At 44.9% G+C, this 27,561-nt stretch overlaps 1 protein-coding gene across 3 annotated transcripts in view; it reads left to right on the forward strand.

Annotated features, from left to right (window-relative positions):
- The window catches only part of LOC146829515 (UDP-N-acetylglucosamine transferase subunit ALG13-like), a 1,246,203-nt gene that overhangs the window by 216,587 nt on the left and 1,002,055 nt on the right, over positions 1–27,561 (forward strand). For all 3 annotated transcript variants that reach the window (XM_085608211.1, XM_085608212.1, XM_085608213.1), the window contains exon 6: positions 13,164–13,245. In XM_085608211.1, the coding sequence (XP_085464337.1) occupies positions 13,164–13,245 (82 nt within the window). The remainder of the gene's footprint in view (positions 1–13,163; positions 13,246–27,561) is intronic.

Below are 27,561 nucleotides of genomic sequence, written 5' to 3' on the forward strand. Positions count from 1 at the left end.
GAATTTACACGCTGACTTAGTTGGCTGTATCAATTTAAGACCGAAGAGGTATTTGGGGGTTATGTTTTCCACTTTGGTTTCCGAATTAGTTAATCTGAATTTTGATCCTCTACTACGTAAGGTCCAATCCTTGTTTATCAGATGGGACTCGTTACCATTTTCCATCTTGGGGCGGGTGGCACTTATAAAAATGTCTATACTTCCGCTTTTTAATTTTTTATTCTCTGCCATTCCTTGCTTTTTGCCCAGTGTTTTTTTTTTTTGCAAAAGTAGAATCATTATTTTCTGCGTTTATATGGGCAAAAAAAAGTCCCAGGATAGCAATGGGGACTCTTTATGCTGAAACCGAATTAGGAGGTTTAGCCGTACCTAATGTTAGAGACTATTATAGCGCATATTTCGCCCAATATTTAGAGCGGTTTAACTCTGGAATGCAGAGCCCAAATGTCCTTATTAATTTTTTTCTTGATAGAATTTGTTACGAGGCCCAGATTCCATTTCCGTTACACATTCCTAAGTCACCGAAACTTAGTCGATACAAGACGATGCTTTGGTTTTTCAAGCGTCGTGACGTTTTTCTTAAAAGATACACTCTCCCGCAGTTTAATATTAGAACGCCCTTAAGAAATGCTCTCATGTTTATGGGTTTGACGATTGGAGTTGATATTGTACTACAATGGGCACGTGTTGGGTTCTATTCTCTTGCAGATTTTTTAAGGGAGGGGTCATGGCTGTCACCTGGCGAGATGCAGCTTATAATTTCAGGCACTTTTATGTTACTAGGTTCCTATGTTTCGATTTTTAAAATGCTGGAACAAGTGGAGCCAAGAATTATTGGTTCTTCTAATCAGTTATGGGATGATTTGTTTGACTTCTCGGATGAGGAAGCCAGGGGCATGGAAGCGTTGTTTAGCTAAACATATTGAGGTAGATCTGAGCCAGGAAGCTATTAAAAAATGGCAAGAACTTACTATCAACACTTGGAAAACCATAAATAAGCTGAATTTTAGTGTTCTTCGAGGATCTAATTGGAGAAGAATGTTATTCTTCAGTAAGTGGCTCCTGTATCGCACTCCAGCCGCCATTGCTAAAATGTATGTTAATACTAGTGCCACCTGTTTTAGATGTCAGCAATATTCTCCCGCTAACTGGTCTCACATTATAGCTGACTGTGTTAAAATTATTCCATTTTGGAATGAGATTTTCGAATATTTACAAAAGGTCTGTGGGATCCAGATCACTTATAATATTAAATTAGTATTGTATGGATATGATTCTGATCTCGGTCTGACAGAACGGATGGCCAAAATCCTATTTATTGCAATGGCAGTGGCAAGATCTCTGGTGCTCCAGAACTGGAAGTCAATTCAAGCTCCTTCGTTCAATGACTGGTTTCAGAAAATTAGGAATGTTAGAGTCAAAAGCGATACGCACAGCGAATTGGTGGGATTCGGAAGTTTAACAGAATTTGGTGTTCCTGTTTTGAATAATGGTGGACTTTTGCATTCCGTAAATAATTTTCCTTATTTTGAATCCTTGTTTTGTGGTAGCCAATTTATGTTATTGCTGATTGTAATCTTGATACAAGAACTTCAATAAAAAAATATTAAGACTTTGTTTTTGTCTTGCACCCAAACACTCAGCGTGCGAAGGCAGTGTGTGTGTGTAAGGGTACAGGGCCTCTAAGGGTGGCACAAGGAGTGCTGCAGCTCTTAGTTGGTTACAAAGCCCTGGGTACTTAGGGTACCATTTACCAGGGGCTGACATGTGGCCAGGGTTTGCCAATTTGGGTTTGGTTTGTTTTAGGGAAGGAATATAGGCCCTGGGCACCTGATTGGCAGGAGTCCAGGGCACACTCAGTCAAAGTACATTCAGCAATTCAGCAAAAAGTGGGGGCATACCATGCAAGAAAGATGGCACTTTCTCACCGTCAGGTAGTGCTCTGGTATTGTTTTCTGCACTGGTGCTGTGCCTGCTTCCTTTGTGAGAAAATGATGAAGGGACTTAGTGCTGCTTCACGGGTAAAATACATGTAAACCTTTGTGGTAAGGTGGGAAGCTATGGTTATGTATAGAGCCTGCAACATTTCAGATGTGGCACTCTCCTCCAGCCCTGCCCATATTTTGTACCCTTTGGAGCCCAGAATCCACAGTAACAATGGCTTACTCGTCCCAAGTGCGCTTTATATGGGCTCATACGTAGTCATGCATCTGTTCCCATTGCTAGTGGTGATGACCTACAGCAGAGGAAAGAGCAGTGGCCCAGCAGAGTGCTTACCTGGATGAGGACCCGGGCTGGCTCATCAAACTGCTTTGGGTGTGTTCTAGTGGAAGTGCCCCCCCCCCCGCCCCACGCCACCCCCTACCTCCTGTCAGTGAAGTGCAAGGGTAGGGAAGGAAGCCTTGGGGCCGCAATGTCTGCCTTAATGGGCGGTGGAATCCGAATTAGAAAAGAAAAAAGCTGAAAGTGGGACGCACTGGGGATGGTTCGAGCCCTTTGAATAGGCACTAGTGCAAGAGTTCAGAGGGCCAAGGACGTTCAGCTGCGCTGAAGGACCAACGTTAGCAGCAGCTGCTCCCGGGATCCAGAGCACTCCAGCATCCTCACTGCCACACCGATTGTGGCCAGCAGGGAGAAGGGCAGCTTCTGATTAATCTAGGAAGAAAGTTGTATGTTGAATCTAGGAGGGGTGGGAGGGGGTGTGGGGTCACGGTTAGGAAGAATAAGAAAGCCGCTGGAAACAAGAGAAGCAATAGGGCTCAGGCTGCGATCATTTTAATCAAGTGAGTGGGAGCGATGCTTGAAATCTTAAGTGTCCCATCCTCAAAATGGAGTCAGCTCCGGGTCCGCAGTCGGGACTTGTGCACCCTTTGCTACAGCAACTGGTATTGGAACATTCTTCTTCCTTAGACCAGAGTGCCCAACGGTGCTGAGCACTGGGCAACAGCAGTGGTGCACGTCTCAGAAACCCATGCTGAGCAATACCGAGAAGCTTGGCACCTATGATCCTCGTGGCTGGAGCAGCAGCCTTGGCAAGTGGGAAGCCTGCTCTGCTCTACAATCCAGGAGGGACCAGGCAGCAATGTATCAAAACCCTGAGGGCGGCTGCATAACTGGGCTAGTTCTTGCCACAAGTTTTGGGCAAGGACATAGTTACTGAGGAGCTACAGCAACCAGTGACAGACCAATGAAACAAAACTGTGCAGCAGCCAAAAGCAGCGGTGGTGGAGCAGCCGAAGTTTCAAAGGGTTCCAGTGGGACCAGTGCAGAGACGAAGGGAAACCAAGCAAAGTGAGGAGGGGAGTTCATGTGAAGCCCATGAAGCCAGTACAGAAGTGATAGAACATTGATCTACCTCCATCAGAGCGTAAGAAGATGCAACCTGCACGGGGTGAGCAGATGAGCACTAATCTGAAATAGTACATGAAATCTGGGGAAGTGCATTTTGGGTAGCATCAGTGGACGACGGGGGCACCAATGTCATGGAGGGTGCAGTTTGCAGCAGACATTTGTATGCAGGTGTGCCTGATGAGCATCTTCAGTCTTGATTGTTGTGGGGGTGCTAGTTAACCACGGTTCGGGAAGGAATGTTGAGCTAGCCACAATCACTATTACATACTCCACTGCAAATAAGGACCCCATTGTAGGGTGGTTACAACACACCCTGCACATAATGATGGTGCCCAGCAGCCACCATTAGAGATTGCACCGCAGAGCAGGTTGCAACCAGACATATACCTGGGTAAGGGGACAATTAAATCAGTGACTGGATGCCCCAATGGAATGCATGACAGCAGCCTGGGGCAACTGCATACAGGGTCATTGCCCATGACATCCACTAACATCCGACAATGCCGCACAGCAGAGTTAGATGCATAAAATTAGCGGGCGTGGAATAATCACTTTAGCGGTCTCAGTGCATGATTCCGTATAAAAGACGTAGACCCTAGGGACCAACCTGGCCACAGCACCTCAACATGCCAGAAAGAATTATGGATCTCGCAGTATCCTGGGTGTGGGTGACAACAAATTCAAGCATGAAGATCCAGCAAGCAATTGTATAGCTTGTAGCATCCCCAGGGGAACCTTCATGGTGACAAAGGCAATAGTCTTAACCAGAGTAGGACCCATTTCAATTCCTGGATGTCAAGCAGATGGGCTGGATTTTTTCACAAGAACAAAAAAGGGCATGATCCATAGAGGCTTAGGTTCAGAAAGGAGGGAACAATTGAGGACTGGCTAGATTTATTCTGTGTCTTTTCTTCAGTCATAGTGAATGTCCAGCATAACGCCCTGGGCTTATGGTTGTATGAATCTAAAATACATTCGGCACAAATACTGTTCCGGGGGGGTGCGTAGTTACAGTATGACCAGTACTTTAGACCAAAATTGCAGAAGTGGCCCACCGTGGAGTGGAATCACAAGAATTTCCAAGGTACATGTTACATGTGGCTGCTAGAGATGGAGTAACTAAGTCCGAGCAACAGTCTTCCTTTAATGGAAGGCATGACAATCGCACACCAGGGGGCAACCCTAGTCCTACACAGAGAGTAAAGGGCGTAAGTGAGCTAGCAGAGTGCTTGGACGTACGAGAAGGGCAAATACAAGTGTGGCTCTGAGCACAAATCCAGGCATGTGTGGGATAGGCCACCCCAACAGTGAGTGCTGGAAAGTTAGGGGAGACGTTGATCAGATGGAGCCTTACAAGAGACAGCTGGGAAGCTCCACTGAATCCTCAACCACAGATAGGAGCATTACAAGTGTAGCAAGCAGTCACACAGCACAATTCTCCAGAACCAGGAGAACAAAAACTGACCCATTTCCAAAATAGCCCTGAGAAACCTTTTCTATCCCAAATACTTTGGTCAAACAACCATGTGGTAGTGCAGCTAATAAACCATGAAATAGCAGGCTGGCTGTGGGTCCTCCGCTTTGAGAGACCGCTAGTAAGGTGCTAGGTAGTGGCGAGTGTGGAAATCTGGATAAGGCATGTGTCCAGTAATATAAGCTGAGGTGTTGATGTGATAGCTCACTTTCAGGGTTTTTAGGGTGAACAAGGTAGTAGACCCTTCCAAATCTAAAGATGGTGATTTAATCCTAAGGCTACATAACTTTGAGTTGCATGATAAGTATATGGTAGTGCGGCTGAGAAAATGCAAGAATGGCCAGGAATCCAAAGTTCTCACTTCTGGACCGCCAAACTGTATCAGAATATTGTCGAATGAGCAATTGAGGGCATGCATTAGTCGGACTAGCTTTGGGCGGAGGGGTCTGATCACAAGATGAACTGGAAGGAGATAGTCTCTGACCCAGGTGAGTCTGGGGATGCCAGAGGGCAGATCCGGGTGAAAGGAAGGACGGGATAACCACAGTGCAGACACGGCACTTGCAGCCCAACCAAAACTGGAGCTGGCTTGTAGATAAATAGTAAGTTAATCCAGGAATCTGCAAGACTTCAAGGGTACACCCCAAGGTTACTTTGCCAACTAGGACTTTGACAACAATTGGTAACTCTCCAACATGGCTAGTTTTTATTGCTATTCAATATTAAATGTATTTGGCCAAGCTGCAAGTGGGTTGGGCTGATTCATGGCTAATAAATTACAGCTTGTTATTCTTTAACAATTGATACTGCATGATTCAGGGGAGTTGGGTCAGTTGGGGTTCAAAGGGAGGACCGAGTGGGATGATGGCGAATTAAGTGGGCTAGGTACATTTTTTAATTGGGAAAAGTGAAACACATCCTGGACTAAGGTATTGGCTTGAGCCATTTCCTTCCTCACACTCCTCTTTACCAATTACTGCAAACTTCAAGGAAGGGGGACTGCAAATGACGCCATTGTGATAAGCTAGATTCTAGTACTAGGTCAATCCAATTTGCAGCCAAATGTATTTCGAAACCTTCTCCTGCTTTATATTTGGCACTTTGCAGCAGAGTATAGTTGAGAAATAAAACGCTTATGTTAACAAATATAGCATTTGCAATACTTTACCCCATTTCTATTCTGGGAGAAGTTGAAGAAAAGACTTCTAAGTGAGCTGTAATTTTTTTTTTAATAAGTGTTTGGCTTTGATTATTTCCAGAATTACAGTAACCGTGGCAGTGATTCCTCTTGAAGTCCAGAATAAAATGCAACAATAAATATTGCAATGCTAAAGGGGAAGATGTTTAGTAAGCCAGGATGTTTGTAATAAAGCTGTGTATGCATAAGTAGACCGAGAGATTACATTGACTGTTTTTGTGTATTGCTGTTATGCATACTGATGTAACCAATCTTGTACATATTGATTGTGTTGTGATGCATAATTCTGCACTTCGGTGCTTTGCTCTCAATAGTAGCTTCTGATGGATGCTTCTAACCTTTGATTTCACACCTTCGAATATCCCCCAAGTGCCAGAGTGAAGTTAGAAATATTTTGTAGTATTGCTCCTGCATTGGCTTCCTACTTCCCTGGAAGTGACGATGCAGAGCTGCATATAAGCGCAACCCCTGCTGCACACTAATGTCAGTACCTCTTTTTGCACCTTTCACTGCTTCTGAAATTGTCTGGTGTTCTGATGACTCCCGAAATTTAATTGTGCTACGAAAACAATGTCCCCTACAAAAACGGCAGGTATCAAGCCGTGTCAGTCATGGATCCACATAAAGTGTCTTTGGTGCCTGGGCTTGGGGCACAACATGAATATCTGTAAAAACTGCACCCTCACGCACGTAAAGATAGTTTGAGACTTGGAGTCAAAGTATACTGCTAAACAAGAAACCGCGGTCTTTGCTTAGGTCTGCCCCAGTTTCAAATCATGGGCATAGTCTTGATCTATGCCTTGGAGCCATTCCCACAAGCATTCCAATTCCCCCTTGAGGCCCTCTAGTAAGTCCAAGTCCAAACGCAAACATAATAAAAGTGAAGCAGGACTCGTCCCTCTCCCAGCACTCTGCCTTTAAGAAGACAGGGTTTCAAGATGTGAGTGGCCGTCTACCTAGGTTACCCGCCACTGTACAGATTCTTCAGCTGATCTCTGTGCCCAGAGTTTCCTGGGCTGTTGTCAGTGTAAGACATGGAGGCCTTTAGGGAGGCCAGGTTGCAAACTGATTTCCTTCTCTTTCAGGTGCCCCTTTGGGTCCAAGGAACAGCAGGGGCCACTGCCAGTTCCCTTCCTGTTACATGGCCCCATACTGAAGCTGGAACAGGCTCCCACCCCTGCCCCATTATCCAGGTCAATTACCACCACCCTGACGCCTGAGGGTGCTTTGGTGCCAACTCCCATGCCAGTCCACAAGCTCAACAGATGCTATGAAATTACATAAGCGCATGCAGCCTGGTTCTAGCCCTGTATGTCACTTCATAGCTATTGGCAGAGGCTCCATTTTCTTTTTGGTTCGGACTATGTCCCTGTGCCAGAGCAGGGCGTTCCCCAAGAGATTGAAGGGGAGGTGGTTGTCTTACTTACCCCTAATTGCACTGATGATGACTTGCACCTGATTTGCAAAATGCCAGTGGCTTGATACTTCTCCTGAGACAGAACGCAACTTGACACCTGGGCCATTAATAGTGAGAGTGTCTCATTTAAAGTGGTGAATCGGAGGGTATCCAAGTGTTAGTGTCCGTAAGTAAAAGAAAGTTGTAGAGCACGCATATGCCCAAAGGCATCTTGGTGCTAATGTCTATTATGGGACTAGCTGATTGGCTTAATAAGTTGGAGATCATGAGAAAAGCTAGGTTTTAAGCTTTTTTCTGAAATGTTTTTAGTTGGGCTGATAGGGAAGTGAATTCCAGAGTTTCCAGGTGAAGAACAGGAGCCTTCTACCAGCCCACAGGGCTTTGTTGATTTTAGGAATTGCCACATTTTTGGCCGAAGAGGACTGAAGCATGCGTAATGGGCTTTGTGGGCTAAACAGAGTGCTTTACACTGTCCCACTTAACTGAAAGCCATTGTAGGTCATGAATAGCGTGGGAGTCTGATTTAAATTGGGGAATTTTCATAAGCAGGTGAGCTTCCGCTTTCTGAAGGATCTGGTGTTTATTCAATAAGTGTTGTTGGATACCCACATAAAGAGCATTGCAGTAGTCCATTCTAGAAATAACTACAGCAATAATGACAGTCTTCTAAAGCTCCAGTGGAGTAAAGGGAAATATCTTTGTTAGTGGTGTTAGAAGAAAAAAGCATGAGGATGTGACATGGTTAATTTATTCAGAAAAGGTTAGCTTTCCATCGACCGCGACACCCAGATTCTTAGTTTAGTTTACAGAAGGAAGTTGTCCTAGATCTTGAGGCCACCAGTAAGAATTTCAAAAAGACATATCTTTTCCAAAGAGAAGAACCTCCGTCTTATCAGAATTTTATTTAAGACAGTTTTTTCATCCAGCTAACAATCGGTACCATGCATACGTTGAACCATTTAGCTACCATTTCAATATCATCCGCGGTTGAAACTACAATCTGTGTCAACAGCATAAGAGATTACAGAAAACACAAGAACGAATCTGGTTAGCCAAGGTTTTCACTTCTATATTATAGTGTGGGACTAAGACATGATTCCTGAGGGACCCCCAAAGAAGTGAAAAAGGTGTAGATGAAAAATCTCCTGGAGTTACTAGTTGTTGGCAAGAAAAGAACTTAAGAGGGATAAGGCTGAGCCCCTGATACTAACACTCTCTAACCAATCAATGAGTGGTTATTGAACGAAGTCGATAAGTCCAGAAGAATCAGTGTTGCCTTGTGATCATAATCCACTGTGGTCCTTATTTCTTTCGTTGCTGCAAACAATGCTGGTCTGACTCCTTACAATGGTTAGATCGAAAACATATTGAGAGCGATCTAACAAATGATTCTCCAAGAAAACCAATGAGTTCTATGTTTGTGGCTTTCTCAAGAATCTTGGCTGGCATTGGAAGACGGGAAATTGGAAGGTAGCTCTTCGCATCTTGGGGGTCAAGAGAAGTTTTTTTTTTTTTTTTTTTAGCAGGGGTAGTGAGGAGTCCTTTTTCCAGGCTTAAGGGAAATATCTTGAGGTCATTACTCTATTCAGGAGTTCTGCCACAGTTCTCGCGACACAAAAAAGAACATTAGGAGGACACGGATTTGTATTGAAACTAAAATTAATGCAGCCTGGGCCAGCAACTTCAGAGCACTTCTGTTTAGTCATGCCCTCACAGATACCCGGACTGCTACTTAATCGAGGCAGTCTCTTGCCCCCTTGTGAAGAGGCGGATAGCCGCACGTCATACACAGACACCTGGGAACCTGGATTCTCTCACCAAGCACCCTACTCCAGAGTGCATTATTGTACAAACCTCTACCAGTAAAGTGAATCTTAATCCATTGTCCCACTGTCCCCCCCCCCCCCCCCCCCCCCCCCCTGAATAGGGATTCTAAAAGAATTGATGCCTTTGGCAACCATATGTTTTCTTCAGTTTGTCACGCTGTTTGAGACCTGGACAATATTATACCAGCAGTCCTGGAAGATCTAGCGGCCTCCTTGGCCCAGGTGATGCCTGATGTGCAGAATGTTACCAAATATGCTTTAGCATGGTGTTGGATACCACAAATTTCTTGTTTGAACCAGTGCAGTTCTTTGTCGAAATGCCTGGATGAGGTCAACTGGGTTCTCCAGTTAAGTGCAGGGTTTGCTGATGGATGTGCCCTTTGATGGGTCTTGCATCTTCGGTAAGAAGACACTCTGGTTTGGTATGCTTTAAGTTTCATGTTCATTGGGGATTTTGACACCTGCCAAACAATTTCTGCATACATTTCCAAATTTTGGTGGCTTCTCAAGAGATCTGGCTTATAGACACTGGCAGCCTTCCCATCCAGTGATGCAAGAGACATTCCAGTCCTTTCGGACTGCTGGCGAGGATTTTGCAAGCTAGCAGGGTCTTCAGAAGTCTCCTTGCCTACTACAACAGCCAGTAGAATGCATTAGTTTGCACTTGGCAGCGCATGCCCTTCAAGCTGGAGGCTGAATCTGGCACTTCCTTCCGGGTTGGCGATATGTCACATCTGACAGATGGATCTTGTAAATTATTCAAATCTGTTATATCCTACCATTCTTTATTTTCTGCCTATATATATACCTATATCAACAGAACAGATTTCAGAAGAGCATCTGTCTATCCTGCTAGAGGAGTACCCCCTCCTGCTTTCAAAAGGTGCCATAGAGAGAGGGTGTCGACTCTGAAAAGGCAGGAGTTGTTACTCTTGATATTTCCTCAGACTGAGAAAGGATGGCAGCTTCAGGCCTATCTTGAACCTCTGTCTGCTGAGTGCCTTCCTATGGAAGGAAAGATTCAGAATGCTCACACTGGCCCAGATCCCATCAGCTGTGAACCTGGATGAAGAGATGGTGTCCTTGGACTTGCAGGACATGTATTTTCATATACCTGTCCAGCAGTCGCACAGGCGTTGCTTGCAGGTCAAAGTGGGCCAGGATTATTTCTAGTTTACCATGCTCCCATTCAGCCTCACCAGTGCTCCTCTGGTTTGAACGATAGTGATGGTGGTGGTTCCTGTCCAAATTCAGAGGTCCGTACGGTCTGTGTTCCCGTACTTCGACAGGCCACAGTCTCTCGTGGACAACCTCAGGATGATGGTGGAAGTTTTGATATCACTGGGTCTCACCCTAAATGAGCCACAATACTGCCTTATTGAGTCTCGGAAGCATTCATTCATTGGGGCAATCTGCAGCAGAGAGCCTAAGACATTTAGGATAGGATCCCTATGTTCAATCCAGGATACCGGTCAGGGTGGTTCTGAGCCTTCTTGGCCTCTTATCCTTGCACATACTCATTGCCTGCCACGCCAGTTGGCACATTGGAGCCCTACAGTAAATAAATGAAGTCCCAGTGAGCTCTGCACCATCCAGATCTTGAAGATTACATTTGAAGATCTTCATTGCTGGCTGATGAACAGAGTTTCTTCTGCAGCAGGCCACTCGCCCAGACACTGGTGACCGATGCACCACGGCTGGGTTGTGGAGGTTCACCTGGCGGAGGTGGCGCTAAGAGGTCGCTGGTCTCCAGTGGATGACTGGCTCCCCATCAGTCTTCTGGAGTTGAGGGCCTTTCTGCCCCCCCTTAAAAGGGAGGCTGGTGCACGTTCTCACAGATAACACCAATGCCTTGTGGGAGTAGGATCTTGGGTCCTGTGCCAGAAGATCTTGTGCCTCCGGTAGTAGAGGGAGTTCCTAGACATTTTTCCAGTCTCCAACCACCTTAAGGGAGTCCCTGAATGCCGCGGTGGACGACCCAAGCAGGTTTTGTGTGGTTGATCATAAGTGGTACTTGCATCCTTAGGTGGCACAGGTTGTCTTCCATCACTCGGTGGAACCCCTGGCTGGATCTTTTTTCCCCAACTCTGTCAGAAATTTTGCACATAAGTTCCTACAAAAATACGTGTTAGATGACATATTCCAGATTTAATAAAATAAGGTACTCCTTTACTCCCTTCCTGTCACTTCCTCTCCAGTTCTGAAGATCAAGAATGACCAGGCCTCAAATCCTCCTTTTTGCCCTATATTGGGCCAGGAGTGTGGTAACTTGAACTCCCGAGCATGAGTTCTGTACTCTCATCAGGCGGCATCTTCAGGAGGACCTCCCTTTGCAACAGAGGAAGGTCCTCCATCCGAATATACGCAACCTACATATTTGTGTGGTGCTTGAGCAGAAACAATTGACTGCATTCAGTTTGATTGGTGGATATCCTACTCTCCCCTAGGCGACCTTCCACAAAATCCATTTATGCTGGGACACAATTTGCAAACTGGTGCAGTTTCCTTAATACTTTCCCTTACAAACAAAGCTGTTGGATGTGCTTTTTATTTGTATTGTCTTTAGCTCAGCATGGATTTGAAGTGGACACTGTAAAGGTTGTTTGTTGGCCCTTTCTATATTTACTGGCAAAATGTCCTTGTTCATATCACCTGTTGTAATGAGATTGATTAAGGGTGTAACCCTAGTTCCTTCCTAGGACCTTGTGATGCCACACTGGGACATTAACTGGGTCTGGACATTTCTCCTGTGTATGCCTTTTGAGACCGTGTGTAGCTGCTTACTGTGTCACCTGATATTGAAGACTGTCTTTGTCTTTTCAATTAAGTCTTTTTGCTGCATGAGTAAACTATAGGCACTCTCTGACCAACTCACCTACATTGCCTTTTTGCGAGATAAATCAGAGGTCTAGGATAGCCTTCTTACATAAAGTTGTGACTCCCTTCCCCATTGGACAATCCATCACTCTACAAGAATTGTGTGCTCCCTCCTCAACCCTTAAGAGGAGAAGCGCCATTGGTTGGGCTCCCAAAAGGGTTTTAAGCTATTGCGTAGATTATTCCAAGGATCATAGAGTAGACAGTCAGATTTTTGCGGGGTTCTCTAGAGCAAAGAAAGGGAAGTTTGTGCTAATAGAGGATCTTATTGAGGTGGATAGTCTTCTGCATTAAGATCTGCTACTGACCGCCCAACATGCAACCCCTAGAAGGTCTGAGAGCCCATTGTGCCAGAGCTAAAGCTGGTACCACTGTGCTGATGTGACTGGTGCCTCTTTTTGACATCTGTCAGGCTGTGACATGGGCGTTGTGCGTATGTTGACAAAGTAGTATTGCCTTGACGGATAGGTCTGGAAGTAAAAACACTTTGCCTGCTCGGGTCTGAGTCCCTTCAATAGCCCCTCTGCTGTGTGAAGCTACTGCTATAGTATCTACTTTAAGGTAATGATTATGTGGTTAGAAGTATCAATCAGAAGAAAAGACTTCCCTTCAGTAACTCTTTATGGTGGATACTCTTAACTGCAGATTTGTCACTGGTCTCCCATCTATCTCCACATTCTGTAAAGTGGACACTCTTTATCATCTGAAAAGGTCACAAGTTAGTACTGAGCCACTGGATTCATCAGAGTGTTCATGCTCCACATCTGAGGGTCCTGAAACAAAAAAGACAAACTGAAATCTGTGCGCTGGGGTGGCGCTTATCTGCAGCACCACTCAACTTTTCCTCAAGGATGTTGAGGAGCCGCAAGGCTCGACCTAAGGGTACGTGGGAGCACTGTTATGAGAAACCTCTGAATGTAGTCTGGTGCTGGGGGGGATGTTCTTAGATGAGGAATTTGCCAATAGAGTAGCCATTGGATGCAGCGACCTGTTATATTTACAGCTTCTTTTCTTTTTCAGATCTTGTTGTGTTCTTCCAATAATGGCCACTATGACTCTGTGTACACGAAACAGTTCCAAGCAGATGCCGCTATATGCCAAGGTACAAAAGATCACCAACCTTTGTTTTGCAGCAGCATGTGCTCGGTTTATAATCCTGTTTTATGCAATGGTTTGTGTATGTCTTAATTTTGGCTCTCCGAAACCAATACCCCTTCAAATTTGCACATGTAGTTTTAATTTGTTACTGAACGTAATAGTCAAGCAACCTCCTGCCTTATCCCTTTTAAATTAAAGCGCAGCACCAGGGGCTGTCACTTTATCAGGCTACATCAGTCCATTTTAACATTCCTTTATACACTATGCAGGTTTCATTACGTAGAGATGTAAGCATTGCTGCCTTCTCGAGCAGAAGGATCGTGGGGGGGAACGCCAGCTTCTTGTAACCGAAAAAAAATATATATATATATATCTTGCACCTCCCGCACCCACTCTAAATTAAAGTGATGCTAGGTACGATCTGATTTTAAAAGACCGAAGCGGTTTGCCATTCGCTTGCTGGGCACAATTCCAACATCTAGTGTCTATTTAAAGAAATTGCCTCTTGATATTAAAAGCTACTCCTAGGAGAATTCCCTAAGCCGCGCTTACCAAACTGGGGTGCTACCAATTTTTGGTGAGTTGAGAAAATAAAGATGCCTTCAAATGATGTTTGTTTTGTTACATTTGCCAGTGCCTCACAGAGAGGTAAAACGTCAGGCAAGGTCCTCCTTTCTCTTCCTTGGTCATGCTACAGTAGGACCTAAAATGGTCCTCACATTTCTGATGTAGACTCTTTTTTGACCCGCTTCCCAACTGTTCTTGCAGCTCTTCACCCTCAAGACAGTATTCCAAATCGCCATAACATCAGCACTGCATGCGAGTGAGCTTCAAGCTGTGCCAAACCACCGTACACCTACTTCTCACCCAAAATGGTTTTTTAGACATGGGCATCTTTCTCGCCTAAAGTTGTGACTCTATTCCATGTCGGTTAAACCATCCCCTTGCCTGCAGTCTATGCTCTGATTCATCCCTCTGAGGAGAAAGGAGACTCCATCGCATGGATCCAATGAGACTGCAGGGCTTTTATATAATCATACCAAAGACCACCAGGTGTTCAATCCACTCTTTAGGGTCCTCTTGTGTGGAAAAAAGGCGAGGCTGTGCAGAAGAGCATTATCTCCTGCCACGTCTGGCTCTGTTTTAAGATCTGCTGCTCACTGGCTAAAAAGCAGCCGCAGGAAGCACTGTGTGCTCATTCAAACAGGGTCAAAGCTGCTACCACACGCAGTACCTGTCCTGGACATATGCCAGGCAGCTATGTGTGCAGGACAGGGTTCCATCTTTGTCTGCAGCCTGACGTAACTGAGGAGCAGGTCATCACCCAAGATAGGTTTCTGGCGTTCTCTTCTTCCACATTGAAGGATTGAAAAACTTGATCGGCAAGTTGATCTGGTGTCTTGATTTCACTTAATCCAGAAGGCCTAAATTCCCCTTTTGTGTCCTGAAGCGCTCAGTCAAAAATACTTTTGTTAATCACCTGATCCCCATGCTTGGGGAGGCGCCTCATGGAGGACTACGGGTTTCATAGACCCTGGGGAACAGCATTTTTGATTGGGGGGAATGTCCATGTATGCTTTTTCGATATGGGAAAAAGGGGGTGGTGATGGACAGAGTTTCTGAATGATGCAGAATACTCTTACCAAGACAAGAGATCATGTTTTTAATCCATCACCGTTTTTTAGCTCACTGCACCATCCCAGCTCAGAACCTGGCTACATGCAAATTAGTCTGTACCTGTCCCAGTGCATGATGGGAAAAGGGCAAACCAAACTACCAAGCCAATTCTTATACTGGGAAGGAAACAAGCTTCCGGGGACCGGTTTCTGGCATCACAGCCTTCGTCGGCCCGGCTTGCCTGAATCCTGATGGTGCAATGAGCAAGGGACTCGCGTCTGAGCATACCCTCCCACACTGAGTGTGGATAAAATCGATTTGGGAAAAAGGGGGTGGTGATGGACAGAGTTTCTGAATGATGCAGAATACTCTTACCAAGTCAAGAGATCATGGTTTTAATCCATCACCGTTTTTTAGCTCACTGCACCATCCCAGCTCAGAACCTGGCTACATGCAAATTAGTCTGTACCTGTCCCAGTGCATGATGGGAACAGGGCAAACCAAACTACCAAGCCAATTCTTATACTGGGAAGGAAACAAGCTTCCGGGGACCGGTTTCTGGCATCACAGCCTTCGTCGGCCCGGCTTGCCTGAATCCTGATGGTGCAATGAGCAAGGGACTCACGTCTGAGCATACCCTCCCACACTGAGTGTGGATAAAATTTGCATGTAGCCAGGTTCTGAGCTGGGATGGTGCAGTGAGCTAAAAAACGGTGATGGATTAAAACCATGACCGTTTTTCTCACTGAGCTCTGATCAGTTTTTCCTTGTTTCTGGAATTCAAGTGGATTTTTTCTTCGCAATTACTTCTGAGTGAAGTCTTCTCTGTCTTCATGTCAGACACTCCTAAGAAAGGCCTTTTTAGGCCCTGTGCTTCCTGCAATAAGAAAAGGCTACATATCGACGACCAGCATAAAGACTGCCTCCACTGTCTCTATCCGGACCATTCCTCCAAAGACTGTAAGGTATGTCGTACCTTTTCATCAAAGACTCTTAAAGACCATGAGGGACAGCTTTTAATTTGGCTGCAGAGGCTTAAAGACGAAGAATACCCCTTGTCCTCTGAGGAGAGTGAGGGCTCAACAAAGTCTTCAAGAACCTCACAGAAAAGGTCCAGGGATGCTTCTCCAGGTCCAACTTCGCAGCCCCCTCAAAAGAAGACGCAGAAAAAGTCTTCAGAAGCACAACTTAAGGCTTTACCACACAAGGGTCCTCCGCCGAGGATTGTGCACACCTTTTAAAAAGCCTGCTTCAGCACCGTCGACTAACGCCTTGTCGACGGTGGCCTCGACGATGAAGAAATCTCCTTCTACAGCTGTGGGAGTAACCTCGTGTCGTCGGCATCGAACTCGACGTCATCATCGACGGCTGTTATACCATTGTCGTCGACGATCAAGATGAAAAAAACATCGCTGCCGCGCTCTACGACGAGCGCATCGACGAGTACGTCGACGAGGAGTGTTCCGTCGACGTCTCTCCCATCGTCGACGGCGACTTTGTCGATGGACACTTCATCGACGCTACCATCGGTTGTGTCCGTTAGTGTGTCCTAGTCGACAACGACTACACCGACGACTGCCTCGGCGACGACACCAAAATCAAAAATGGACAGTGCATATGTTCACCTCAAGGTCACTAAACGCACGCCGACGCCTTCCCTTACATCACCTAGCAAGGTCCAGCAATTGCCTCCGTCTCACGTTTTTGGACGAGGAGGAGGATTCAGATGAGGGCAGCATGTTCAGGGCTGCAACAAGTCCCTCTGAATTTCATGTCAAGTACCAGAAGGATTCAGACTATGACGAGCAAGACGCAGAATATCAGGCATATTATCCAGACGACCGCCATCTTCGCCAACCACCCATGGTTTGTCTCCCTGCGTCCTTGGTTTCTGACCTCCAATTTTTAATTTCTGACTACAAGCAGAGATTCCCTACTTCTGCTCAGTCTTCTGCCCCAGCTCTCTCTCCACCACCAAGGTTACAGGTTCCGCTTCCAGTCTGTGCCTGTCACAATACCACCTCCCCTTCCACAGATGATGAGGAGGATGAACAAGAAGAGGGTGAAGTTCATGATTCCCAATCAACTCATGATGAGTGGGACGACTACGTTATCCCCTTTCCAGCGTCTCCGGTGCCTCCTCAAGCAGATTCGCCTCCGATCATAGACTACATCTGGGATCAAGGCATTAAAATCCTGCAAAATCCTTCTACGGTCCCCCAGTGTTGCCTCGTTTGGATAAAAAGTACAGAGCTCCAGACACCGCTCCAGCCTGTCTTACCGGACATCCCAAGCCCGATTCCGTCATCACTCAGGCAGCTCAGCTGAGGTCTTAAAACCCTTCTGCTCTGCTTTCAGCCCCTCCAGATCGGGAGGGCAGACGCCTAGACAATATTGGGAAGTGTTTTTCTTCCATGTCTGCATTAACGGTGCGTGCGTCTAATTCTTTAGCGTTATTGGGGCGCTACAACAGGCAGATGTGGGCGGACATTGCACCATACTTGGAGGTCCTGCCGGACGACTCGAAAGTGTAGGCGAAGAAAAGTTTGTTAGAGGGCGAACGTTCGGCTTCCGAAATCGATTGTGCGATGGACATCGCCTCTACTGGTTTCCGCCAATTGGCTGGGGCAGTGGTCCTCCGACGCCAAGGTTGTCTTAAGGCGACGACATTCCAGCCGGAAATCCAGACGAAGATTCTAGACATGCCTTATGATGGTCAACTGCTTTTTGGCACTCATATTGATGAAGCTCTTCAAGGCATAAAAAAGGATACGGCCAGGGATTTGGGTACCCTTCAATTAAAAAAAATAAAAAAAAAAAAAACCTTTTCGAGGCTCACTGGGTAGAGGTCAATATTTCACTAGAGGAACCTACCAACAATATCGGTCTTCCTATTCCTCCTCCTGCCAGCAATATTGGCCTCCGTTTCAATAGCGCCAACAGCAGCAATCTTCATACAATAAGTCACCAAGTTTTTCCCTATCTCGACGACTGGCTCGTCAAGGCACCTTCTCTAGACTGCGCAAGCAGATCTTCTAACGCTTGTCTACAGCTTTTCAGTCGCTTGAGGCTCACTCTCAATCAAGACAAATCCATCCTACAACACTTTTCTGGGTGCTATTCTCAATACAAACCAGAAGAAAGCTTTCCCGTCACAAGAGCGACAGTGCAAACTTCTTCACTTGGCGAACCAGATAAAATCCAGGAAGTTTCTCACAGTGCGCCTGTTTAAATCTCTTCTCGGGATGATGTCATCTTGTATTCTGCTGGTTCCCTACTGTCTCCTCCACATGCGTCCTCTCCAGGAATCACTTTCCACTCAGTGGATTCAAGCCGAAGGATCCTTCGATGTCGTTCAGGTGACCCCTCAGATGGTCACTGCTCTACAGTGGTGGACTCGTCCACGGAATCTTTCTCAAGGCCTGCCCTTCATGCTTGAAGCCTCTTCACAAATAATCACAACAGATGCGTCCCTGGAGGGTTGGGGAGCTTTCCTCCAGGAACTTCGGATCAGCGGAAAGTGGTCTCCTTTGAACGGAAGCTTCACATAAACCTCGAACTACGGGCTGTTTATCTGGCCCTTCTGGTGTTCTTTCCCAGGATCAAAGGTTCTCTGGTGCTTGTCCAGACGGACAATACTACAACAATGCACTACCTGAACAAGCAGGGGGGTACTCGTTCACTGCCACTCTCTCATGAATCTCAAAAGATCTGGAACTGGTTACTTCACAACATTTCCCTCAGAGCAGAATATGTTCCAGGAACAGACAATGTGCTGGCTAATTCACTAAGCAGGCAACAAACAACATGTCACGGATGGGAATTGAACCAGCAGATTCACAACGGCATATTCTCTCAATCGGGCACACCTCTCTTGGATCTATTTGCCACCCAGCACAATGCCAAATGCCAAAACTTCACAAGCTGGCATCCCCAACAGGGATCTCTAAGGAATGCATTTTCGATAGCATGGTTCAACGTCTTTGCTTATGCTTTTCCACCGATTCCCAGGGTCCTCAGGAAGTTGAAGGCAGAACCCTGCATGCTAATCCAGATCGTGCCAGCATGGCCTCGCCAGCATTGGTTCACGGAGCTCCATCTTCTCTCCCTGAAACCGCCAATTCCGTTGAAACCTTTACCCTCTCTCCTCACAATGGACCGGGAACAAGTCCGGCATCCGGATCCAGCATCTCTCAGATTATCGGCTTGGCTCCTGAGTTCCGAGAGTTCCATGGCCTAGACATTCCTCCAGACTGCAGGGCAGTTCTGGCTCTGGCTCGAGCCGACAGTACACACAAGACATATTCCTTGAAATGGAAAAGATTATGCATCTGGTGTAAGTCTGCGAATGTACACCCTTTCACTTCTTCTCCAGAGCCAATATTGCCTTACCTTCTCCATCTGGCGACTTCAGATCTGGCTCACGCCTCTATTAAAGTTCACCTGGCAGCGATATTCTGTTTCAGGAGATCTTCTACAGGTCCTTCTCTTTGGTCACATAGACTGATTAAACAATTTCTCAAGGGTCTGTTTAGGACTTTCCCTCCCGTGAAGTCTCCACCTCCAACTTGGCAACTCAACATCGTTCTTTCTCAGCTTATGAAACACCCAGTTGAGCCGATACACAGAGCCAACCTCAAGTTTCTCTCTTGGAAAACGGCACTCCTTCTAGCCCTTACATCTGCAAGGCGAGTAAGCGAGCTTCATGCATTCTCAATTCAAGACCCTTTTCTTCAATTCAAACATGATAGGGTTATACTTCGGACTAATCCCAAGTTTGTACCAAGGTCCCGTCAGACTTTCACCTTAATGAGCCTATAGTCTTAAGAACCTTTTTTCCAAATCCTCAAACGGCGGCAGAAAAAGCTCTGCATTTACTGTATCTTAAACGCTGCCTTAAATTCTACCTTGATAGGACAAAGACGTTCCGTAAATCCAACCAACTCTTTGTGGCTTAGTCTACCTAGGAAGGGTTTTCCACTTACTAAACAGAGTATTTCTCGGTGGATCTCTGGCGCTATTACTTTCTGTCACCAGCAAGCGGGCCAACACTTGCACTCGACAGTTCATGCCCATTCCACTAGGGCGATTTTTACCTCCATGGCACTCTTTGTAGGTGTGCCTATCACAGACCTTTGCAGAGCGGCAACATGGAAGATGCCGCATACATTTACCAAGCATTACTGCTTGGATACGGAACTCATGAAGGATGCTGCAGTGGGACAGGCGGTGGCAAGTCATCTATTTCGATAGAGGTGAGCCTTCTTTTCATCCCACCATCCTTTATTTTACATGCACATTTCTCCATTGTGTTCTCTACTGTTTTCCTTTGATTTGCAATTTGTTACTTTTCTGCTTTCACATTGATATGTTATTATATGGTGAACTTGTACATTCTGTTCCATCCGAAATGTGCCCATCATTGCTTACTACTCTGATTCAGGCATGTGAATCTATGAAAGATACGCTAATACTGGATAAGAAATGCGTTGCTTACCTGTAACTGCAGTTATCCAGTATTGGTATCTTTCATAGATTCACATGCAACCCACCCACCTCCCCTGGAAGGGCTCATCTGATTCTCTGTGATACATCTACTTAGCACTGTGCTTACGAAAATCTGAGGGACTAGAGCTCCTTCCAGGAAGGTTCCAGAGGGTGGTGATAGCTGATTGGTTGTTCTCTAGAGTTTGGTCCTCATTACAAAAAGACCTGGATATGTTACTAATGTGAGGCCTTTGGCCTATCTCTATATATGTCTAGTAAGACATTGCTTTTCTTATGTACCGGCGACTCCCATCCCGACGACGGGGAATGATTCAGGCATGTGAATCTATGAAAGATACCAATACTGGATAACTGCAGTTACAGGTAAGTAACGCATTTCTTACTCCCTCATCCATTCCTTACAATTCTTTTTAATTGTTTACAAACCTTGATGATTTTTCTAAAGTATCTTGTTCCTGTCCAGATAATAGGCCATATGGGGACCCAAGAGCCCCCCCAAATTAGGGCACTGCCAGGCTTAGACCCTCTTTTTGTGATGTAAACTGGTGTAATACTCCTGATTTAACCTACCAGGCTCCTGCAGTCAACTGTGATGAATCAATCAATAGATTTCTGGGCCACCCCTTAGTCTCCTAAGACATGAAGCAACAAAGCATCTATTTTCTGGAAAGTACGTTGGCAAACATCCAGTCCTTTGCATCTATGAACTGTAGATTGTATTACACTGAGGTAGGTGCCGTTGAGGACTCCGCCCACCTTCGCTCCCACTGTTTTGATTGAAATCCTTTATTAGATTTTCCTCTTACTTTAGTTTTTTTTTTTTTGCTGATCAGACTCCCCTCCTACATATAGGAAACTGATGTTTGGGTGTGGCAACATTCCAGGACCATGAGTAGTTTCAGCGAATTCCAATAGTCCAGTGTATTAGTGATGAGGCTTCTCTTCATTTTATGTGAAAAGTCTCCATGGTAGATATGGAAATTCTAAGATGCAACCAATGTGCAAGGTTATGGGGCACTGTACAGTGTGGGTTGTGCAATATTTAAGAAAGTATTTTAATCTGTAAGCGGTACTAGTGCTGAAGAAGAAATGGTAAGAAATGGACCACTTTGTTTACTTATGTGTACCCAAACAGACACTTTTTGTGTGATATCTAGTTCGAACTTTATCACAAATTTAACATGTCTCTGGCAACAGTTAACTAAAACGTAATAGGTGCAGTTTTATTTCGTAATTGTTTTGCCTTTTTTCAAACTGATAAGACATATGGTAGAAAGATCTTTATTCTGTGCAGGCTAGAAAAGGACCACAGATCTTTTGTTTAAACATGAAAAGTGCATTGACATGTTAGGTCTTTGCAAGACTTTCAGTAGAAGTCAGTCAAAATATCTTTATTCGGCTGACTTCCAACCATAAAAGAATGCATCATAAAAAACATTTAAAACATGAGCTAAAAAAATGTGATGCAGACCATGAATGATGTTTCGCAGCAGTGATAATTCATAATCAGAATGTCATAGTAATAATCAATAAATTACCATTTCTACGAAATAGCAGCATAAACTACGGACAGGATATGGTGAGTTCATAACAAACCCCTGTCCCGTGGGCATAAGATCCAAAGAAGACTCGTTAAAAACAAATAAAATAATTTCCCAACAATATCACGTGAACGAAAAGCTGAAGAGATGGATCTATAAATCATTAGACAGGTGAATTCATCATTTAACAGCTGGAGATGATATAAAGCTGGCCAACACTTCCTAATGTTTAAAAACTTTAAGAGAGGGATGATAAAATCACCCCTTGGCTTAATGTAAAGTTGACAAAAGAAAAAGAAATGGAGCGTGCTCTGAGTGGACTTAGAATCGCAAGGGCACAGATCCAGTTTGGCATCACAATAACCTTTCCGGGGAAAAGGGACTAAAAGATGGGGAAATACTAAACCAGAATCTAATGAGAACACAATTTGGTATGACTAAAATAAAACGAGAGATCCGGCTCAACACCTGAAGTGTGCTTAAAGTGAGTGTTCTGAGACTTTTTTTTTTTTTACCATCTCTAAGTTTCCTCTAGTTGATTTTAGGCAGATTAGGAGATCCTTTTTAGGTCTCGCAGACCTGTGTTGCAGTGTGCATGCGCTGCTCGCTGTGCGAGGCATTTTGTAATCGGGTAGATTTCAGAAGGGGACTTGAAACCCCGGCCATCATTCCTCTTGGCTGGCGTCAGCATTTATGCTAAACGTTGGCTTCCCATTGAAAACGAGCATTCTTTTTTACCGCCCTGTCTCCTTTTGGGCTCGCCCATCCGGATTGGATTTTTCACTTGCGGCGTTACACTGTCTCCTTTATTGGTGGCTGAGCACTCTTTTGTGCTCATTCTGCTTTAGCAAGGCCGCTCCCACTTCGCGGGCCGCCATCTACTGCGCTTTTGTTTTTTTTAAATTGTGTAATGCCGCTTTTATTTATTTATTTACGAGTGCTGCGATTGTTGAAAAAGTAAAGACCTATTTTTTCTATTTCTTTACTTTTGCTGCAATCGCGGCTCCTGCGCTTTAACTTCAGCCATGATAAGGTAAAGCGCGGGTGCCACGATTGTTGAAAAAGTAAAGAAATAGTTTTTTTCTATTTGTTTACTTTTGCTACAATCGCAGCACCCACACTTTACTTTAACATGGTTAAAGGTAAAGCACGGGTGCCGCGATTGTTGAAAAAGTAAACTAATTAGAAAAAAATCTATTTCTTTACTTTTGCTACAATCGCAGCACCCTTGCTTTATTTTAACATGCTTAACAGTTAAGTGCGGGTGCTGCGATTGCTGCAAAAGTAAAGAAATTGAAAAGTAGCTACCTTTTAGTCCCATGCAACTTATCGGGTGATTGACTTATGTAGGTTATCACCTTGATTTGATGACCAGGTTAAAGTTGATGTAAAGTTTGTCATTCTCGAACTCTCTTCGCGTGACACACGACGCCGGACAAGCCATTTACTCGGGACCAGCCCACATACCCTGCCAACTCCTCTTGGGCGCACGCAGATGCCTCGCGCAGCAGTGCACTGTTGTTGCGGGAGTCCCTGGCTGCACAGTGCGCCGAGGCTGGGTGTGGGACGGACTGTAGCAAGCATGCGATATTTAACATAGAAGCCTGACTATCTGTAAGACAGCCTCTAAGTTAACAGGAACCTTCACAGGTGACAGGTAATACATTGGTGGTATTGCACAGCTTGTTGCTAAAATTCCTAATTCACAAACCTTCAGCTAATTGTCTCACAATGGTGAGCAGTCCTTAAATCTCTCAAAGGAAATTGTACTCAAACTCATTGGCTAATAAGAAAATAGAATTAAATAGGGCAATCCGATGTCTTGGTCATTGCTCAAATGCACATGCTGTTACTAATGGAATTCATATGTTGCAAAAAAGATTATAAGATTTCAATCCTGATGGCCAAAGAATCATAATAAAGTTTTGGGAATTTGTTTGACTCTCACATTGAACTCAACTGACTGTAAAATGTAGATCTCTACTCTTTACAAAGAAGCAGCAGCGAACCAGTTCTGCGAATTATTAAAAGTAGAATCTGCTTTTTACAAGCCTTTGTCTTCTGAAAATATCACTAAGGTAATAAACGCCCCTAAATCGGATGTGGCACCTGGCCTAAATTGTCTTCCCTCTATTTTATTTAAACAAGACCTGTAAATGAGGAGCTCCTTCATTTTTTTTTCCCACCCACTTTTTACTAATTGTATTTTAAAAAGTTCCATCCCTGAGTGTTGGAGATGGTCGATCTTGCACACCTGTTATGCAAAATGCCCTCTTTGACAAACCAAGCAGCTACAAACTGTAAGAAAGTAGCTCTGTATATACTGCACCAAAGTAAGGTTCAGTGTGCAGAGTCCACAGTCACCAGAGGTTTGGCAGAGGCTAAAGTTACATATAACCTTACTCTCTAAAGTGGTAGCTTGTTCGAGCAGTAAGGACACACTCAATCAGCAAATGGTCTCACACACTCAAGAACTGAACTCTAGGCCAATTGTTTTGTATGTAAAAATGTTGTTTTTATTTTAGAACCACAAGTAGGTATCGGAATACTTTCTCAGAATGAGATGCTTTAGTTAAATACTTTCAAATAGCAATAGAATTTTAAATGCAATGGTTACAGCAATAGGCAACACAAGTTAAACACAATTATAACATTGAGCTCAATGGGAAGTTTTAAGTAAAAGCAATATCAATTACTTTGCATAGGTTTTTCTTACTCAGGGCTGGATCCTGGATTCAGCCCTGTAGCATCTCCTGTAAACAGTTGTAAGAAATCGTTTAAGGAATATTAGTATGTTTCAAAAATCGGCACTGAAGAATTTCTGGCAAAAGCCAGGCGATGTTATCCTATGGAGGAAAGTTTGGTTATCGGAAAATCACAGTTGTAATTGCTTTGTAGGGTCAGTGCTGGGCACAAAGATCCAGCACTGGGATCTCTCCTGATAACGGGTGAGTAATTTCGTTTTCGTTGATCGCATGATTTTTAGTGAATATTTTAAAGTTTCAAAACTCGGCACTTAGAAGAATTTCCAAGTGAAACCAGTCAATGTTACCCTATGGAGAAAATGTAGGTTATCGGCTTTCAGTTAAGTACTCGACTGGCAGAGTTAAGGTTCTGGGGTAAGACGCAGAGGACTCCCAGGGTCAGGTAGGTACAGTTGTTACACCCTCAGGGGCAGCCGGGTGCAGAGAGAGTTAGGCCCAATGTTGGCCTATGGCGGGCAGCACGGCTTTGAAGCTTCCGCTGCCCATCCTGGGCGAGGAGACCTAGGACCTCACCCAGGATGTACATTGTTGCGGTCCCACGAGAGCGGATGGCTCTCTACCCAGGGGTCCAGCAACATGTCTGCTGGGTGGCTGCCTCTCAGTTAGGATGCTGGTTATTGGTTAGTTTCAGGGGTCATCTCTAAGATGCCCTCAGTCGTGCACTTTACATTAAATCCCACACTGGCATCAGTGTGGGTTTAATGTGCTGAGAAGTTTGGTACCAAACTTCTCAGTCTTCAGTGCAGCCATCATGGTACTGTGGAGTTCGTAATGTCGACCACCCAGCACCATATACTCTTAATGGCAACACTGCACTTACAGGGCCCAGGAATGGACCTGGGCGCTGTAGGGGTACAGGGCTCATGCACCTGTACCCTCACCACTGGCATAGGGAACCCAGTTCGATGTGTGCCATGAAGACTCGTGTTTGCTTCTGCACCAAGACACTCAGACTGTGTGTGTGTGTGTGTGTCTGTGTCTCTGTGTGTGTGTGTGTGTGTCTCTGTGTCTCTGTGTGTGTGTGTGTGTGTGTGTGTCTCTGTGTGTGTGTCTCTGTGTGTGTCTCTCTGTGTGTGTCTCTGTGTGTGTGTCTCTGTGTGTGTGTGTGTGTGTGTGTGTGTGTGTGTGTGTCTCTGTGTGTGTGTGTGTCTCTGTGTGTGTGTGTGTGTGTGTCTCTGTGTGTGTGTGTGTGTGTGTCTCTGTGTGTGTGTCTGTGTCTCTGGGTGTGTGTCTGTGTCTCTGGGTGTGTGTGTGTGTGTGTGTGTCAGTCAGGGACTCTAAGGGAGGCACAATAAGTGTTGCAGCCCTTGGGGGCCTTCTCTGGTCACAGGGCCCTGGGTACCATTTACCAGGGGCTGACATCTGGCCAGAGATGTCAATTGTGTTTAGGCTTCAACACAGTTTTAGGGAAGGAACACAGGTCCTGGGCACCTGATTGGCAGGAGCCCAGGGCACACTCAATCAAAGTACATCAGCAATTCAGCAAAAAGTGGGGGCATACTATGCAAGAAAGATGGCACTTTCTCACACAGACCGATGACCCTTTTAGGTGGTAAGGGAAAATATGATGCAAAAATGACCTTTTCTGATTTAAATAATGCTTCTGCAGACACTAGATTGCTTACTTCATCCCAAAGTGACTTTCCAGCTAACACCGGTGCCATATCTGCTCTAGTCATAAGCTATATTCTGGTTTTATTTACTTCAAGCCAGTTTGTAACTGCATGGAAAGATCACTGCTCTCATCTAAACTGCAGGGATGGGGGTGGGGTCTTAGTTAAACTCTATATAGTTTAGTGAGCGATATGAATATTATAAGTTCCCACCTGGGTACAAGTCAAGATAAGTGGCACTATGGCATTCCCCTCTGATAATTACCATTAGAGTTTCAATGCAGGTGTGCATATTGGTGCTCTATGTGGCCAACCTATTTGCTGCATTGACCGATCTCCTCTCCTAGCCCACGAAGCTAGGCGCGGCCCTGCATATTCCACCTCTGCAATCAGCAGATGATACTCCATTACTGGATACCAATACTGTACTCCTCCACAACCGCTCTCAATACTAGCTCCAGGGCTTCAAATATGTTCATAAACGTGGACTCGAGCAATGGTGTAATTTTCATTAGAAAAGAGGCAACAAGATGGAGCTGGGTTGTGGATGGAAAACAAGTAATGAAGGCTGCATTTTATAAATACTTTTGCTTTTGACTGCACGAAAGAGGCGGACAAATACACCGTCAATCTAAACTCGAACAAAAAGTCTCATCCCTCACATCAGCCTTAGGAAAACTTGTTTAGGTCCATTGCTTGCGCCTTTAGTCAGTGTTGTTAAAGCAACATTTCATGCACCAAGTTGTGGCTCTGAACCCTTTCCAGGTAAATTTGTAAGTTGGCTTGAATGGGAAATTGTAGCCTTTTTTAGACCGCTGTTTCACCTTGTAAAATCGACATCACCGAAACAAATCCGGTTGGTATTTTGCCTTATTCTACGATATTTATTGTGGGATGCAAACTTACGTCGCATTCGGTACTGTGTAAAAAGTCCTGAGCAGGATTCATTTAAATGGCTGCTCTGGGAGGAACTGTGGGAAATATGGGCTTCCTGCGACTCACTCTGGTGTAGCCATTTGGATAAAGCTGTTAAATCTTTCTCTCATAAGTTTTTGGAAAGAAACTATAAGTTAATCAATTATTTCCACTATCAAGAAACGCTGTTTTAACCAGACACTGCCAAGGCACTTAGAAAAGTGCTTCACTTTGTTATTTGAGGTAAACCTCCAAAATTAGTGTATTGAGTTTTCTCCTCTTTTAATTTTTTTTAATTTTTTAAAAATTCTTTTTATTGAGCAGCAACCAATACTCTTCTCCACAAAACCAATTTCACAAT

This window comes from Triturus cristatus, chromosome 5_2 (genome assembly GCF_964204655.1).
Source record: "Triturus cristatus chromosome 5_2, aTriCri1.1, whole genome shotgun sequence".
NCBI classification, from domain to species: domain Eukaryota; kingdom Metazoa; phylum Chordata; class Amphibia; order Caudata; family Salamandridae; genus Triturus; species Triturus cristatus.